Raw genomic sequence first — 19,203 nt, forward strand, 5'->3', positions numbered from 1 at the left:
AAATATGGTCCTCTAGCTGAGGATTGCATTGCTGAATAATGCACCTGTTTGAGGTTTTTCACAGAATAGAAATGGCTACTATGGATTATTTCCTTTGTGTGTCTTCTAATATGGCCTGCAGTCTTTTATCCACGTTGTACTGACCTTGAAGAGCATTAGAGGCATGACGGACCATATTTTCTCCTCTAGCTCACCAAAGAGGGATAATAATGAGGTAATCAGACCATCTATTTATGTACAGAATCTGTCACACATCAATTATATTGGGTGAATGGCCCATTTACTGTAATGTCACACCTGCTTTCGGTTTGATGGTATATTCCTGCCCTAGTATTTAATGGTGATATAGAAGTCATATGAATTTGAAACCAAATATTACTGTTTATTTTTGCTTTATAGGTCATTATACTGGTGTAATGGTTTGTGCAGGTCCTAGGTAGTCTACCAGCCCTAACTAGCTTGAAGCTTGACAAAAAACCAAAAAGTCAAGCGGATCAACCTAACAAGCTACTTGGGCACTATGAAAACCAACCACTATTAGAATCTGGTCTGTTCACCTCAAAAGCTCTCAAATTCTCTGACCTCTTGTCCTTGTAATTGACCCTTGGTAGCTTTATTCCAGCTGTCTATCTTTTATCCCTCTCTTCTTTTTACTTGCACACATTCACTTCATACTTTGGAAAGAGATCATGACACCGATCAACCTCTAGCAAATTAAAACCGAGCTAATTAGCCCAACTGCCATTCTAGCTGCCATACGACGACTGTGTTTGTCTAAGAAAGAAAGATTGACTGTATTTACATCTGTGTAATTCTGTTATGGTAATTCAGGGAGACATGTTGCCCTCTCCTGTCTCTCTGAAAGAATCTAGACTTCAACATGAACTTCTCTCACATTCTGCCCTTTAGGTAAACCTTCATTAGCTCGAATCATTCTGCACAGAGCATTTTAAATAAGGTGCGTTTCCAAGTAACGAAATGGTGTAAGATTAGCAAATATTTTATTAATTGTCATTTTGAATTAAGGAATGCATATCCTCTCGGAACAAATAGCAAAGCATATATAATTCAAGGTATATACAAAGAAGTAAGATTTCATTTTGAGCCATTGGTTGACCTCAAATTACCCATCTCTACAAGCACCAAAATTCAATTTGGACGATCCCTGAGAAGTTGTAAACAGTGCAATTTTAAACACAACTCTTATTTAAAATGCCCACTGAATGTCCATGCTTGTGTAAATGTTGTGGTTACACAAGACTTTGTCTGATCCCTTTTTAATACTTTCCATTTCCTTCCTATTACATTTTTGGCTTTGGTCCATCCTTCAATATAAGTTTATGAGACTTTTTTGCTTGTTTTATTGTGTGTTAAGAAATAATGCACACCTCTCCTCAACAATCTGTATGATTTTTGGTATAATTTATGTTTGTAGCACAAACGATGCAGGATGAGGTTCGTACCAACGTTTATACGGCATTAAAGTGTCCAACCTAATTTCATAAAATGAACGTTACAATAACAACATTTTTGCAAACTTTTAAGTGGAGAATTCATCATTTTGCTGAAGTTTCCTGGTGAAATTAAATTTTTTATTAACAATTAAATTAACAAGCATTTTATTCACTTTCACACATCATGACTACAATGGTTGATTATGACTTCATAAACATTTAATATGTGTTCTATTACTCACACACTGCTATGTTATGATATCGGAACACTTACTGTAACACATCGTTTGAAAATAAAAATTAACCTGAAAAACCTTGTCTGATTAAGACACTTGCTTTTGGTGCCCCCTGCTGGACAGTTCACTAGGAAACTGCAGCTAAAGGTGTGATGAATCAAGTAATTTTGCAAAAATGTTGCCACAGTCAAGTAAATTTCATGAGACCAGGCTGGAAATATTGTATTTACGAGAAAATTAAATGACATGAAAGACGATGTAAACCAATGATTTAAAAAATACAGTATATATATTTACATTTCCTTTGACGAATGTTATAGTAGACTAATGTAAAGCTAATGACTCATCATTCATGTTTTTTTACACAAACGTATAAATAATGTGACACCATGCATTAATAAATCATTAGGAAGTGTGAAAGTGATGCAGATGAATTCACTTATGCTTTACCACTGATACAATCGAAAAAGGGCTTTTGCCATTATTCATTGTTAATTTGTTTTTAGTTTGGCATCTGAGATTAACACTTAACTTGTGCCAGTTGGTTATGTTGGACATATCTGTGACATCTTTATCCATTTTAGACTCATTTTGTCCTGATTTAGGATCATTTTTGCCTACACAGTCTAGCCGAACAAACCACTGACAGTCTTTCCATTGGGTCTCTTGGTTTTAGTGAAAGCACTGGCTAAAGGTGATTGAAGACATTCACAGACTGTAATGAGGCAGTAAATACCGGTTTGAATCTCAGTGAACCCCATGATGTGAACTCCTACTGAAGCAAGTAACGAGTGACAAAAGGTCACTGTCTCTCTCAGCATATTGTTAAAAAAGGTCTTTATCGGCATTAAATTGAGGTTTTGTGTCTGAATATATGTATGATTTGTTCTATCAGACGTTTACAATCTGACTTGATTTAATGTATACTGTGTTTAATTATGTGGAAATTACAGGCTTCAAGGTGCATATTTAGTTATTTATTTTCCTAGTTTCACATCTAACGAAACTATATTTCAACTGTTTTATTAGAAAAATCTGTGTCATTTTATATGAGTGTGTTCCCCCTTATGGTGGTCGCCATGTTAAGATCACATGACCAGACACTACCACTTTATAACTGCGGTCACACTAGGTTTTGAGCATGCAAAATTAATTTGGTCACCACAATGGATTGGAAATGTTGCCACACTCGAGGGCTTCTGGTTTTAATGATTAATAAATCACAAATAGCAAATAAAATTGTTAAAGCCCAATGCTTTTGTCATATCGTTTTACAGAAATTAAAAATTACTTAATACATCTTAAAAGTATTGTAATTAGGGCTGCAGGTAGGAATTCTTGGGCCCGGTGCAAAATGCATTCAGCGGGCCCCCCTCCAGTCCATTGTCCAACGGGGGTGTGGGGGTGCAGACAGTAATCTCATCAATGAGCTACTTAGACGGCTTTCACGGTTGCGTGCTGTCTCTTTGTTTATATTCGCATCTCCCCGCATTTCTGTGGACCCCCCACCCCTTTACTCCGGGCCCCCCTCAAGCCTGGGCCCGGGACAAAAGGTCCAGTTGTACTCCCTTATCGGCACCCCTCATTGTAATCATAATTGATAATAAAAATTATAATACATCAAAATTGCAACCTAGAATGAACGTTACTATAACTACATTTTTGCAAACTGACATTTAGGTGCCGCATTCCACATTTTGCCGCAGTTTCCTGGTGAAATCAACACTAGAGGCGCTACAACAACTTTTTATTTACTTTCACACAAATCACGAGTACAACAGCTAATAACTTTATAAACACTTATTTTTATGATATCTAAACACTTTTGCTATAGCGCTGTATGAAAAAATTATACAGCCAAACACACAAGAGACGAAAGTGTCAAAGAAGCAACACAAAATTACTTGGTTGCTCCAGAACATGTGCTTTTCATGTTGCATTTGCTTTTTCCACACTGTCGGTTTGGATTATGTGTTGGTTTAGGATAAGGATGTCTGTTTTGTTTACCTCTTATTTGCATTTTCAAAACGATTGGTTTTAGGTTACGGAGGTATGTTTTACTCATTAAAACCTCTAATATTAACCTAAAGCACATTGTCTGAATACGACACCATTTCACTCACTTCTACCGCCCCCCACTGGACATTTCTCTAGAAAACTGCAGCAAAACGTGTAATGAAGCATGTAAATTCGTTTCGCAAAAATGTTGCCACGGTCATGTAATGTTCAGGAGATCAGGCTGCAATATTTGGCATATAGTGCACTTTACTGTATGTAATTAAACTTGAATTCAGATAAATGAAAAAAGTGATAATCTTTCATCATTCCTTTGATTTTAAGTAAAAGAAGAGCTACTCAAGGACTTATAATGGGGTACAGTAGTGGGCGTCAGGTGCACTAGCTTTTCACACATGACTGTGTCACAGGTGTGTTGAGAATGCTCTGTCACTCTGATAGAGGTCCCTGCAAACGGGTTTTAATGATAGAGGGGCAGTGCAGGGTTGACACGACCAGTTCAGACTGACAAGTGCAGTCAGTAAACTAACTGTGTGACGCTTGAAAAGATCTGTCAGATATTCTGTCACGTAAATCAGGGGTTTAGGTGTTCATTATCATTTCACACATACTGTACATTGAATTCACACAAGTGCCTTGTTTAGATGATCCATGCTCTTCATAGGGATGAGATTTTCATCCTTTTAACGTGTTACTTTAAGACACTTGAAGTTGCTGCCAGCTGGCAAGCAGATTTTTTATTTTTTTTCATTTACATTTTCCTTCAAAGCAAAAATGAAAAATGATTTTAACCCCAGGTACAGTATATATTTGTTTTTATGTTTTTTTATTTATTTTTTTTAGATTTAATCCTGTTATTCCAACTACACCAACTCACTTGAGGCAAGTAGTAGCAATTAACCTTATTGCTTAAAGAGAGTTCACCCAAAAATATAAATTTTGAGTGAACCTTATGTTGTTCTAAACCTGTATGACTGACTGACTTCTGTGGAACACAAAAGGAGTTGTTAAGCAAAATGTTAGACAGTCAGCATTCACTTTCAGTGCATCTGTTTTCATAAAAAAGTTAATGGTGACTCAGGCTAACATTCTACCTAACATCTCCTTTTGTGTTTCATGGAAAATAGAAAGGCATATGGGTTTGGAATGACATGGGGTTATGATGACAGAATTATCATTTTTGGGTGAACCATGCATGTTATTTTTTTATGATTGGTTTTTGTGTGCCTTATTATTTATACATTGCATTTTGTTGGTTTTTTCTTGGTCTCCCTTTATCACCTAACCTGGTAAAGGTCTCTGAACATGTTACTGCATTTCAGCCTACTTTTAGCATGTTTTTGATTTTCTCACAAAGACATAACCAGAGACTTACCTCAAGCTCTGCTGCTAAACAATGCTGGAGGCGCAATATCTCTTTGAGAAAACAGTATTTATTCTTCAAGAAATAAAACCATTTTTATTGTGCTCTTTGACATTTCCCCCCAGACAAGAAAGCCCTTTGAGATCCATTCTTTCCCTTTTACAGGCAGACTTTGCACTACATGCAGCTGTTTTTAGGCTTCTATACATTCACCATTTTTTTAAATTTATTTTTTTACTTTCGGTTTCCATGGAAAATCAGGAGTGCTACAACTTGCAGTTTTTAGAAATGACAATTAACTGAACAGACTCATTAATGAGATACAGTGCATGAAAGTTTAACCTTAAAAAAATAAAGATTTGTACAGGGGACATGTTTTTCAAATATTTTAGTATAATAATATTTAAAATCTGCTATCTTTATGTACAGGTTTATTAAGAAAAATTATCTAGAAAAGCTCCTGTTTTTTTTAAATAAGATCTTGATTCTATTCATAAAACAAACATTTGGATTAAATTATTATATTGTCCGTATTATCATGCATTAGTCCTTTCCTGGAAACCTCCATTAAGTAAACGCTCCCAGGAATGATCAAATTGCTGCAGTGGCTAAATATTTAGACTTAAAGATGAAATGTGCAATTTCTACACTGGCATTCAAAAAAACAAACAATCTGCTATTGGTCGGAGAAACGGATGGCCCGCCCCAAACTTATGCCATTGTTTGAGCTAGTGTTGCTGTGCTGGTAAAGGTATTTTAACATGGAAAAAAATTACACACTTCACCTTTAATTCTAAAACAACAGAAACATGTTTTGGGGGAGAGATGATGATGATGAGGAACCAAAATAAGCCCATGTTTAGGACCAGAGCTGCAGTACAGAAATATTAAAATACATCAGTTTAACAATCAGTATGACAACAAAAACTGCACTTTCATTGCTAGAACTGTCTGGATAAACTACATTGCTAAATTTAAACATATTACCTCTGTATATACACTTGTGTAAATCATTACAAACAATCCTTCCATGTTTTGGGAAACTGAATATGACAATGGACTACTTGCACAACTACTTCCGTGTTCTACGTAGTGTGGCTTAGGCGTTTCCGGTTACAGCATTCAGCGCACATACATGCAGAGGTTTATTCATGGGAAGGCAGATTATTTCTAGGCTGTCAGTTGATTAAAACAATAAATCTTGTTTTCGGCGTTAACGTGAGTGATTGAAAATTCATAAGAACGATTAAACTTTGGTTAAATGTCCCAGATGAATTGATTTATAAATACATTAGCCGTTCTCTTTTTTTGACCAGGTTTTAAAAGTCACTCAGTACAGAATTATGCAGCTTTAATGTCAAATTGAATAAATACAATAACTCCGCTAAAGTATATTTAAGGACACTACACATATTTAATCATTTTCAAACTTTATAACTCATTATCTTTGGCAGCTCTTCTACTTATGCATTTACATTTCAACAAATATCATATACTTCTCAATGAAACAATGACAAAAAAGAGATTAAAACATACATTTAATAAAGCAAGGTAATGCATGCTTTCTTCAGGTCTCTGTACTCCATCACACATGGAGCATTGCAGTGTTTGAAGCTTGTAGTTGTTTCATTCAAAGAGTGCTGGTGCTGACACCCTTTACTAGTCTCCTTCAACCTTCTGTCATTTGCTGTTCAAGTTGATCTGTGTTTAAATATCTGCTACAGACCTCCATGTGAGGAGAAATGGTGAAATGCGCTTGGAGTGTTTACCAGTCATTGTTTTCTCAGATTGGCTTGGGCTGAATTTTGAAGATGCTGTACACAGTAATGTTCAGAATATTTCTGCTCCTGTCTCCAAAAATGTCTGTACTTTAAAATCTTTTGAACACTCATTTTAAGTGGAGTTTTGGGATCTAGGCAACTACGGCATATAGTAAACACATATAACCGGAAACTAGAGAGCCGCTTTATTTCAAAACGGAAGTATGTGATGAGGCTTAGTACAAGTAGTCCATTAAAACCAAAACCAACCCAGTCTCATGACAAATTAGGTCAAGATGGCTGTAGTGCATCGACACACACACACACACAAAAAAAAAAAAAAAACTAAGAGAAATTGAACAATTCCATGCAGAACAGCTTAAATCCAGAATCTACACTGGCATTCCTCTGAGCTATAAAGAAATTCTGACTGGTGCCAGCAAGACTGAGTTTGTCGCTTCTGGCAAATCTTAACTGTGGGGGAAGCACAGTGAAACTCCTTGCTCTTTGATGTTAATCAGATAAACCCCCAACTCATCACATGACTGATAAGTTGAGGGACTGTTCTATGACCGCCATGGAAACCTCCATTGTTCTTCAATATAACCAACTCTCTAAACTTGTTGCATGTTTCCGGCTCACCAGCTCAAATTAAGCTTAATTCATGAATATGTGACATGGACTTTGGACTTGCTTATTTTACTACTATCAAAATACACAGCCATGTGTAGGATTATACTTAAAAACAAAAATGTACAAATGCATCCTATGCAGATGATAACCCAGACAATTATGTTTCTCATAACATGTAATGTATTATCCATGTTTAAAACTAACAAACTAAATATTAGGAAGTTTAATCATGCATTATAACTGAATTATAACTGTAATAAGAAATAATTTTGGGTTATTTGCCTTTATAGTTCTCTTATGAAATTCATGATTAAAATGGTCACTTTTTGAGCGGGAAACTAACAATCCTTATAACAATAGGTTGTAAATTAATTATCTTGAGGGGAGGACAGAAATGACCATGTGACCTAGAAAAAGACACTTCTGACTGGCTCAAGACACCTTTGGGGTGCAGCCAACTTCAGCTCAACAAAACCTCCCCACCCAGGAAGAACGCTCACTGTTCTTCATTCTTCTTCCACACATGTGACGGGGAGTTTTTTTAGCTGAAAGTGCTGGTGTTTTATTAGATAACTGGGTAACCCAATCTAAATCGAGGCATACTAAATTAAGTAATTTTGGTTCTCAAGGCATGGTCTGTAGACTCCATAAAAAAGAAAGTAGTATTACTGTAAGAATTAATCTTATGTGCCGATCAACTCATTGCTGGCCGAAGACTGTGATCAGATGTAAACACTAATTCTTTTAATATTCCCCAAATCAATTAGTGGTTGGAAAATGACACAGGCATAAGCTAACCATTATATAAATTCCCTACATAAAATTGGTGATGAATGCTGGCAGTTGTAAATATACCATGTCACAAAGTCGCTTATTCCAATTGTAAGAGTTGGCTTGTACAAAAATGTATGACTTTTGCTCCCATGGAGAAAAATAAACAAACCAATGAACGGACCTCTAACTCAAATCTAAACTTAACTAACCCCTTTACCGAAACCCTAAACCTAACCATGATTTTAATAGTAAAAACAAAAAGTGTTGGATAGGTGGCTAGCTAAAATTTGATGCTTGTATCAAGTTCAAATTCTGTTTGTTGGTCTGTGGAAAGAAAAGTCATACCTTTTTGTACAAGTTAAGTCGTACCATATCTCACAATTTCACCTTATCGTATGAATTAGTACAAGTTTTCATGAGACTATATATGTTTACCAAAAATGTGCGCTCTAGGTCTAATCCATGTCAGGCATTTAACATGCACTTAATATATCCTTTTATATCCTTGCCTTTCAAACCAAAACCCCTCCATGAAGCAGGGTATTGTAATAACTTGTTTCACAGTACAGGTCTTAAATGATACTGTTCTCTCCCAATGTTAGAGGCCAAATCCAATGTTTTAATCATCGCTATCTTAATTGTCTATTAGCATTAACGGCGGTGAGGAAAGATTATGCTATTAGTACTGCCTAGATCAGCACTTCAGAGCTGGTTTAACGGCAGAAGACAGCTCTGTTGAATTTAGGTAGAAAACAAACTTTAGGACTGATTCAGTGTTGTCTGGGGTTCACAGTGGTTTAGTAGTAAGCATGTGGTAGCAATAGCTTTGATATACTGAGACAGCACATGGAGATATTTCTGAAGGTCTTGCGAACAAGAATTGTTAAGTTGAAATAAGCCTTAAGCTTGAAGGTTTCTAAGAAAGATATTGGAGAAAAACAGATTTAACACACAGTACATTCATTCTCCAGTATGCATGATCAGTGTACATGATGTTTTGACAGACAGACCTTGTGGGTTCAATTTTTTTTTCCCCAGTAGCACTGCTTAGAGATTAATTAAATAAAATAATAAAAAAACAAAAAAACATTTCCACCAGTGCAATTGTGTGTGTTTGTATGTAATCACACATTGCAGGTTTTAGTCTTAAGGACTTGAAACATTCATAGTGTAATATTTTGAAAATGTAAACTTTACAAAAAAGAGTGAAGAAAACATTAACACAAGCTTTTTCTCCAAAAGTCATTAGTTTAAAATCCATTAGAGGTGTGCTTCTGTGGTAAATTGTCCTTTGAACAGTCACTAAAGAAGGAAAAAAAAAAAAATGAATATTTTCAAAGTAGCATGGTCCATATAAAAATCTAAAGTTGTGGAGAACAGTGTTCGGCAGACATTTTGATTTGTATGTTCTTTTCTCCAAGTACACAACAGTCAATATACTGTCACAGGACACGGCCATGCGATAACCAAAGATTAATTGTAATAATAAGAAGAATCAATCTTAACAGTAATACCACTAATCAATGATGTTTATGAATAAGGATGATAATATAATAGTAGTTTATTGTTATTTCCTTTATGTCAAAATCAAATGTTGAGGTTAATACTGTTAAAAGTCATCTATTCTTACAACTTGGCACATATAATCACTGCAAGATCTACGGTATCTTGTATTTTGTTTTCATTCTTAAACCGAATGATTGAAAGAGCTAATGAATTCAGCAATACTTCTAAGCTATTTCTCTAAAAGTAAGTGCTGACTTGTCACTTAATCATTAATACTGGTTGGTTTGGTCCAGAGATTTGTGTAGTCACCTTTAATTGGATGAGCTATAAAAACAGCAATCATGATTTCTGCTGAGCAGAGACTCCCTTCCAGTAGTCCAGAATGTCATGTAGGTCCTCATCTTTAGCAAACTGTACTTTCCTCCTCAATGCATGACCTGCAGCAATATACTCTTCCTCATCCCTGTGGCGTTTACGGTGGAGTTTAAAACGTTCCCACAGGTTAAGAGATGGCCTGCAGCTGTACTCAGGGCTGGAATAGCCACTCAGGTTATGGTACTGTGGTGAGAGATGCGAATAGGACAGCTCACGTGGTCTTGAGCGCGTTAGTGGCTCCAGAATGGATGACTTCCGGCTCCCTGATACCTCTATTGACTCCTCTATATGGTGGGGACCAGGGTAGGAGTGCCTGTGCTCGCTATACTGTCGGATCCGTTCCGCCTCCGCCCTAAGGATTGCAGCAGCTGGAGTGACTGTTATGATTCCTGACTCATCTAAAGGAGATGTCTTCTCAGTATACTTGGATTCTGTTCTGTAGGCTCCTTCGGAACGAAAAGAGCGAGGACTGCGCAACGAACCACTTGACGACGTGCTTGGGCGCTTTGGTGGAGCATCCATACTGTGGTGCCTCTGCAAGGGATGATGGTACCCTCCTTTGTATACTGGAGACAGGAAACCAGACTTTCCTGGTGGATGCTCTGATATAAGGACTAACTGTGGCTCTGCTGTGGACACCACACAAGATTTTGCAGCCTGGAATGAGGTTGAATCGGATTTGAGGGCATCGATGCAGTTGTTGATGATCTGATTTACTTTATCCACTTCTTTTGCAATGGTGGATATCTCTGCAACAGATCCTTGGCTGGTTTCCGATGCAGGAACACTACATTCCCTAATGCTGCGGTCTGGTTGCTCTGATCTTACTTCCATATAATTCCCTTTTGTTGTCTTAGGAGTGCCAGAGATCTCTTGCAGTTTATACTGGTCCTTGTCACTGGCAGTTGGCAAGTATGGCATTCTTTGTACCGTATCACCAGTGGACAGAATTTGTTTCTGTGACAACTGTGATATGGTCCCTTGTTCCAGTTCAGTGCCATATTTCATCTCAATCAAATTTCTTTTCATCTTTTCAAGCTTCTTGCTTTTTGGTTCGTCGTGCTGTTTGCGCTTTCTCACACAATGGAACACCATGCCTAACACAATGAGCATTCCAAAGAGACTACCAAGTATGGTCATAATGTAGTGAGTAGCAGTTGAGTCATTTGCCACACGTTCTTGCAAAGTTCTTGGACCAGTGGAGATGGTCAGGCAGGTGTGGTTGAACCTCAAGGAGTTACGTATGGATGCCACACAGTATGTGTAGTTAGTGTGTGATTTGAGGTTTTGCAACTCAATCTCTTCTCTCTGGCTCTTCAGGTTTTGGATGTCCGTGAAGAAGCTGTTATTGTAAAGGACAAGGATGTACATCTTGCGAAATGGATTTGGAATCTGGACCATGATTATTGCACTTGTGTGGGTCACTTCTTTTATTTTCATGATCGGACGGGCATCTGGATCTAAAACTATCGGGGTGATGCTTATGGACTCCTCTGGAAATGTCCCTGAAGAGCAATCATCCAATCCACAGGGGCTCAAATCTGGCAACATTGTGGGAGTGCTCCCATCTGAAGATCCATGAAAATATGGAGTTACGTTGTCATCAGTGCAGACAGAGGAGAGTGCATGGAAAGCATTCAGAAATCTTGGCATCCTGGGGTTCTGGCTTAAGAGGTTATAGCCTGAAAAGCCAGCAGGTGTGTCGCACACCATTCGCTCACTTGTCCGGTTTGGGAATGCCACAAGCCAGCGCAGGAATCCCAGTAGCTCACATGAGCAACTGAATGGGTTTGCATAGAGCTCACACGTTGTCAACTTTGACAGACCACGAAATGTAGCACCATCAAGTTGCTGAATCCTGTTCATAGATAGGTCAATGTTTTCTATAGCAGGACACTCCCAGAATGCATTTGCTGTTACAGTCTCTATAAGGTTAGCCTGAAGATAAAGGTACTGTAGGCGTCCCAGTCCTCTCAGCATACCCTCAGTCAAATTCCTTAGCTTGTTAAAGCCAATCTGTAACACTTGAAGATTGAACTGGGCAGAGAAAGCCCCGTCTTCTATGTAAGAGATGTCATTCTTAGTCAGATTCAGGTAAGTAAGATTGCCAAAGCGACTCAGGGAAGAAAAGTGAATGGTTCGAATCTTGTTCTCATTGAGTCGCAGGTCAACGATGGTGCTGTTAATATGCAGTGGGATATTTTCGTATGGTGGCTGGTTCTGGCTACAGATTGCCAACCACACAAATCCCTTTTCCCCCTCAATAAGCCAACAATCACCTTGGACAACAGGCACCCTTGTCAATGTAAGAAACACAAGAGTCATAGCCCAGCAAAGTAAGGCACTGGTCACCGTACCATCTCCATGTCCACTGGACCCAGGCGAAATGGACATCTGTGCTTCAGGCATGGCTCCACCAGGTTATTGGATGGAGTAATATGTGAATTCAACAAGAAAATGGGACAAGCCTTTAAATAATTGGATGCACTGTGGAAATTACATGGACAGTTGTTCAGTTCTTAAACTTCTTGGCTTGTATTAGAAAATTGATTATTGTTTTCTTTTCAGTGTATGCTTGGTGTCTTGCCACACTGGAAAGGAAACTTCTGTTATGACCTGAGTCTTTGTTGTGTGCAAAAGATTTTCAGATTTCGTATCTGAGCGATCCCATGCAAAGCCTCCCAGAGGGCAGGAATTGCTTGTGTCTTCCGAGGACCACATTTCTCATCAGATACCAGCTCATGACCAGATTTTCATATTGCATCCTGGAGAAAAAGAAGAGACAAAATTATTATTGATATTTGCAAGAACTAGGTCAGCGGGGTAAGATATGGAGAAGGATCCAACAATAATCCCTCACTGCTAGGTTCAGAGCACAAAATTACATAAATGTGATTATTTTGCAGTGCATGTTATGAAATAAATCAGTTACCCAAACGTAACACCATGATGCTTTACTATTGCGTTAAAAATTAACACCCTCTACTTCTGCTATACCTCAATTTGCAATTATTAGAGTGAGACCAAGAGCGGAATATTGTCAAGTGGCATTTTCAGAGCTATTTTTAAAGAGTCCAATTTTGTTTAGCTGACACAGTGTTTTTCATGTATATAATCATTATGGTTGCTCACCTACTGAGAACTAAAGATATCATAGATCAATCACACAGACACACTTGCATGCTCTCAGAGGCCAATTAACGTCTAACAGCTAAGCTCTCCCTGATAACACACACACACACACACAATCACTCGAGAAGAGTTTACTTTTGCATCTATCCACCTTATTAGCTTATAGGCACTCTCCACTCAGCTAATGAAGGGAAACCCTTAAATAGGCTACCTTATCTTTTTAATTACAACATGGCCTAAATCAAACCAAAGTTGAAGAAAGAGGCACATAGCTTCCCCCTGATGTTATTTCAAACCCATATGACTTCTACACAAAAGATGTAACCTGGAAACTTGGACTTGGAAAATAATGCAAAAGTCATATGGACTAATTTTATGGTGCTTTTGTGGAGCTTCTTTTGTCATTTTGGAGCTTGACATCCCCAGTACTCACTCACTCTTATTAAAAATGGAAATAGAAAGCCAGAAAATTCTTCGGAAGAGGAAAAGTTACAGTATAAGGGTTCGAAGTAGAGAATTTTCATTTTTGGGTGAACTATTCCTTAAAAAGTGATGAAAAATGTAGTGCTCTTGTTTTTACCAAAGGACTTTAATTACTCCTGAGGTATATGAGATAGAAGTCCATGAAAATGTATTTGAAAGTGTGTTACAAGGCCCATTGGAGTGTTTTTGCATTCATCAGCGTATGTGTACTGTATGAGTGCCGGGCTGTTTCATATGGATGAGCTTTGGAAAGGGGTATTGCTGCCTCATAGGTTCTTGACAGCTTACAATGCATTCATTTTAGAAGAGCTTTGTAGGACTAGAGATGGGGTGAAAAGGGGCTCTGTTGTGTAAATCTTTCATACTGTTTATATTGTCGAATGCGCTCTCATTTCACTGTGTGATAGGAACTACACACAGTCAGTACACCGTCCACCTTGACTGCAAACAAATCACTCTGCTCCTATTAGAAGTACCCTTCTAATCACTACCACCATTTTAAATATGTACCTATTTATTTAGACTGTGATTAAATGCTCACACTGGAAAACAGCATAATTTTCACAGTGTGGATAATAAATGTGTGTATGAACATACTTGTGTAAATAGACAAACTGAAAGCCAGATTAATTACAACACTGGTACACTTCCTCAGAATTGGTTTGTTGTCCTACTAATATTTTCTGCAAAAACTTGGCAGTAAGGTTGTATTTAACATTAGTTAACTACAGTAAATTAGTTGAACCAGCACAAACTAAAAATGAACAATACGTTTACAGCACTTATTAATTTTGGTTACTGTTAATTTCAACATGTAATAATACATTTTTAACTCAAATGTGCATATGTTAACATTAGTTAACTAAAAATTAACAATTGTATATTTATAAATGAACAAAAAACAAGATTAAAAAATGCTATAAACAGTTTGATACCTAATGCAATAACTGTTACCCATTATATTCCATTTTTTTTAAACTGTAGCTCAGTTTTACATGTCCCCAAATATTAATAAACAATGTTGTTTTGCTCGGCCCAGTTTCTTTGCTAAAGATTGCAGTTCTGTTTGTTACCACTAGAGGTATAAAAAACCCGAAACTTTTTAACATTACCTTTAGACAAGTTAAAACCTCAAGCAACTTTATTACCGTAAAGAAAAAAAAAAAAATTTATCCTTACCAAAAAGGGTGTGATTTATTTATTTATAATTTATTTTTTTGACAGTCAAATTATTACAGATAATTATAAATTATTAGTGTTTTGAAATGTAATAATTAGTGGTATTAGTGTATGCCTGCGTTCATGATATGTAAAGAGTGCTTGTTTATACTGCTACAGAGACTGAACAGATGTCTGAAGTGTGAAGGAATGTTACTGAGCATCATAATTTCCCAGGGCCAATTTACACACGCTTAAACACACACACCGTCTCACACAGATACATAAACAAATTTACACTGAAGTTATGATCTGCAGAGCTGCAATCAGAACAGACAGCATTCCCACAACATTTCACTTCAAATGTGTGATGAAGAAATATGCCGGAAAACATGCATGTTATTTGCATTCCTATTTCTTGGAATTCAGAGAGTTTGGATGTGACAGAGGGAAGAAATTAAATATTATAAACACAATAACATGCATTGCTTTACATGCGTCAACAATCCATTAAAAACATTATGACTAAAGCTTAAAGTGGCTGCAAAACGTAGTTTGTACACTTCATATTTTAATGTAATTTCTTTAGATAACAAAATATTAAAGTTGCATTATTTTTTCTTTTCTTTTATTATTTTAGCCTTTTTTTTCCAGTTACTTTTAACCGACTAGTTTCAAGGCCATTTTGAGTGGATGTACGAAGTCACAAATTCACACAAGTTTCCTAGCAGAGTAATCACATAAGTTATTCATCACATTAACCTTGGGCATGTTCCACCAAGTTTGACAACCAAGTGTCCAAATATTTTGTCTTCTGTTTTTTTATTTATTTATTTTTTTATGCAGTGAATGCCACTTGGTTTGATCAATGCAATGACAATTTTCATTGTTAAGACTGTCTTAGTGTGCAAATACTTTTTGGGGGCCACTGTAGTTGCAGGAAAACATGCACAGAGACACTCAGTTCATAGAGACAGTAATAATAATTTAATGGGGAAAAGACTGTTGAACCCTGTCAGAAGCATGTCATTTTTTCATGCATGCTAAAGACAAGTGTCAAACTGTATGCAACATTTACTGTGAAAGTTATAGACTTGCACATGATTCGGATTTATTATAACTACCAAACTACAGTTTATATGCTTCACAGTGGATACATTTAACAGTGCTGCAGTCATGAGAACAAAGCTTTACTCATTTGTCCTAACACACTTAACCTGCATGCCAAACCATTCCAAAACTTCAAAGAAAATGACTTATGTTAGCTGCATGAACACATTTCAATACACTGCTGCAGAGCATGTGCTGTTCAAAACAATTTGACTAACATTCTGTGTATCTATGTGTATGTTGTGTTCTGGATGCTGGCCTCCAACATGTGATGATGGTGTGCTGGCTTCCCCAAATGGCTTTCAGCCAAGTTTACCAGCTAGGCTTTCTTGTGCCAAATCAGTATGAACCAGCCAGGAGCAGCGTGAAAATGTATGCTGGTCTAAGCTTGCCTTTTCAGGAGGGTTGTGAGAGAGAAAGGGATCGAGACACTTTGTGTGTGTGTGCATGCCACACACAAGTTGCCTGGACCACAGTGTAGTTGCTTGTGGCTTAATATAACACACTCCCTTTTTATGATCAATAAACAACTGTGCGACTCGGTGACATTACATTAAGCCACTAGCTCTGGGCAAACACAGAAAATGCAGTTATCTCCATATTCTCTCTATCGCTATCTCTCTCTAGCTCTCTCCTTTTCTTTTTTTTAGGCGGATATCCCAATATCCCAGGTTTCTGGGTGCAATGTGTGATATTAGATACATTACTCTTCCGAAAGTAAACACCGTAAACATGTCAAAATGAATTAAAGTGATGCACAGTGATTAATTTAACTTGACAATTCATTTACACACTAATACAGTTCAGAATCAGTAGAGATATTGAATAGATAGAGGATAAGCATATACAGCATCAATAGACTTTATTTATATACAAGTATTGCATAAAGTAGACAGTAAGTATGCTTTTTATATTTAGTGGTGCTTGCTAAGACATCTCTTTTACCACTGCTCATACTTTATTTATTTTTATTTTATTTGATCCCCTTTTCTCCAAATTTGGAATGCCCACTGCTTAGTAGGTCCTCATGGTGGCACAGTTACTCACACAGTCCGGGTGGTGGAGGACAAGTCTCAGTTGCCTCCGCTTCTGAGACCATCAATCTGCGCATCTTATCACATGGATCGTTGTGCATGACACCGCGGAGACTCCCAGCATGTGAAGGCTCATGCTACCCTCCGCGATCCACACACAACTTACCACGCCCCCCCATTGAGAGCGAGAACCACTAATCGCGACCACGAGGAGGTTACCCCATGTGACTGTACCCTCCCTAGCAGCCGGGCCAATTTGGTTGCTTAGGAGACCTGGCTGGAGTAACTCAGCACACCCTGGATTTGAACTCACGACTCCAGGGTTGGCAGTTAGTGTCAATACTCACTGAGCTACCCAGGCCCCACCACTGCTCATACTTAAAGGAATTGTTCACCCCAAAATAAAAATTATTTTCATTTACTCACCCTCATGCCATCCCAGATGTGTATTACTTTCTTCTGCAGAACACAAACTAAGATTTTTAGAAGAATATCTCAGCTTTGTAGTTCCATACAATGCAAGTGAATGGTGGCCAGAACTTTGAAGGTCCAAAAAGCATATCAAGGCAGCATAAAGGAAATCCATATGACTCCAGTGGTTAAATCCATGTCTTCAGAAGCGATAAGATAGGTGTGGGTGAGAAACAGATCAGTATGTAAGTCCTTTTTTACTATAAATTCTTCACTTTCACTTCCACATTCTTCTTTTGTTTTTGGCGATTCACATTCTTCATGCATATCGCCTCCTACTGGGCAGAGAGGATAATTTATAGTAAAAAAGGACTTAAATATTGATCTGTTTCTCACCCACACCTATCATATCACTTCTGAAGACACATTTACCCACTGGAGTCATATCTGGGAAAGCTTTTGAAAGGAAAAAAAAAAGTATAGAGGCCTACTTTCCACAGGGACTGTCACCATGGTTACGCTGATTCTAGTGGCAGGCGGTGCTACCCATTGGGCTGTCTGATTTACACATTTATGATTAGAATTACACTACAGATGGCACGTAACCTTCTACCTTGTCAACGCCACAGTCAGCGCCGCATCCAGGAGACAAACACGAGGCAGTGGAGCGTATAGACATGATTGGGTGTCTTGGATGTAGCATGTATAAAGCGTGTGGCGATAAGCTGTGAGAGTGAGTTGAAGAGGAACTGATTTATGGACTGATGTGACACTCTTAAGATGCTTTTATATTACTTGCGTCAGGGCTTCAACGCACCTGTCAATACAAGCATCAAGTGCCGCTTTGACCTCCACAAGAAAAGCGTTGCAGATAGCATCACGGCAGGGTGGTTTTCTGAGTTTGCTAGGTAGTAAGGAAGCATATACTGTAGTGCAGGGTTTTCAAAATTAAACTAATTTCAAACATTTAAGCATACGCCTTCAGATCAAAAGATTTTTAAGATCATGAGAAACATTTCAGTCAAGTGTTTCAAAACTTTTGACCGGTAGTGTATATATATATATCTATCAAGAATCCTTGTGAAGATTCTTTGATATTTCTCAAGCCTGCCAACAAATTAGACGTGATGTATTAGTCTGTAATTACAATGGAGCGGTTTCTGAGACCACCAAATTCTAATCCTTCAGTTTCAGGTGTCAAACCCAAAAGACGATGATACGATGAGCAGTATTTAAGTTTAGTATTTACATGGACAGGATCAGTTGATGCACCATGACCTCTGTGTCATTTATCCGGAGATTTTAGCTAATGACAGTTTTTCCAAAGAACACTTCAAGCCTTTCAAGGTCAGAGGGGGCGCCATCGTGAACGTTGTGTCACAAGGGAGGCCCACTGTCTTTGAATTTTTGCTCATGAATACTACTTAGGTGAAGGATTAAATTCATCACTTGTACACTCATTCAGTCAGTTAGCTTCTGCTTGGTCTTTAAGTCGAAGTTTTTCATGGCCGGTTAAAATTATTTTCTTTGCACCGCTGCAGAGCAAAACGAAACTCCTAAAGGTGCACTTAGTAATTTTAGCCTCATTAAAAACACAGAAATTAATAGTACTTCAGAAAAATTTGGTTAAAATCCAACCTGGTCTCAGAATCACGTTATTATGCCTAAATTTTGCAAAATGCTTTTTACATGCCTCGTTGTATGTATCGCGGCATTTTTCTGGTGAAAACACTGGAGTTGACTATTTTCTCTCATTCA

The 19,203-nt window shown here is 37.6% G+C and overlaps 1 protein-coding gene and 1 long non-coding RNA gene across 2 annotated transcripts in view; both read right to left on the bottom strand.

Annotated features, from left to right (window-relative positions):
* Window positions 1-5,168: 5,168 nt before the first annotated feature.
* elfn1b (extracellular leucine-rich repeat and fibronectin type III domain containing 1b) lies at window positions 5,169-12,540 on the bottom strand. Its single transcript, XM_051703830.1, has 2 exons — window positions 10,052-12,540; window positions 5,169-9,538 (listed from the first exon to the last, which is right to left on the bottom strand). The coding sequence occupies exon 1, from the start codon at window positions 12,524-12,526 to the stop codon at window positions 10,082-10,084; it is 2,445 nt and encodes an 814-aa protein (XP_051559790.1). The 5' UTR covers window positions 12,527-12,540; the 3' UTR covers window positions 5,169-9,538; window positions 10,052-10,081.
* A 212-nt stretch (window positions 12,541-12,752) lies between these two features.
* The window catches only part of LOC127444465 (uncharacterized), a 120,575-nt gene continuing 114,124 nt past the window's right edge, over window positions 12,753-19,203 (bottom strand). Inside the window, exon 3 of the long non-coding RNA XR_007897821.1 lies at window positions 12,753-12,882. This is a non-coding gene — a long non-coding RNA (uncharacterized LOC127444465). The remainder of the gene's footprint in view (window positions 12,883-19,203) is intronic.

This window comes from Myxocyprinus asiaticus, chromosome 7 (assembly GCF_019703515.2).
Source record: "Myxocyprinus asiaticus isolate MX2 ecotype Aquarium Trade chromosome 7, UBuf_Myxa_2, whole genome shotgun sequence".
In the NCBI taxonomy this organism is placed as follows: domain Eukaryota; kingdom Metazoa; phylum Chordata; class Actinopteri; order Cypriniformes; family Catostomidae; genus Myxocyprinus; species Myxocyprinus asiaticus.

Excerpts from the sequence above, each read along its gene's own strand:
- elfn1b (XM_051703830.1), bottom strand. The coding sequence starts at position 12,526 with ATGCCTGAAGCACAGATGTCCATTTCGCCTGGGTCCAGTGGACATGGA.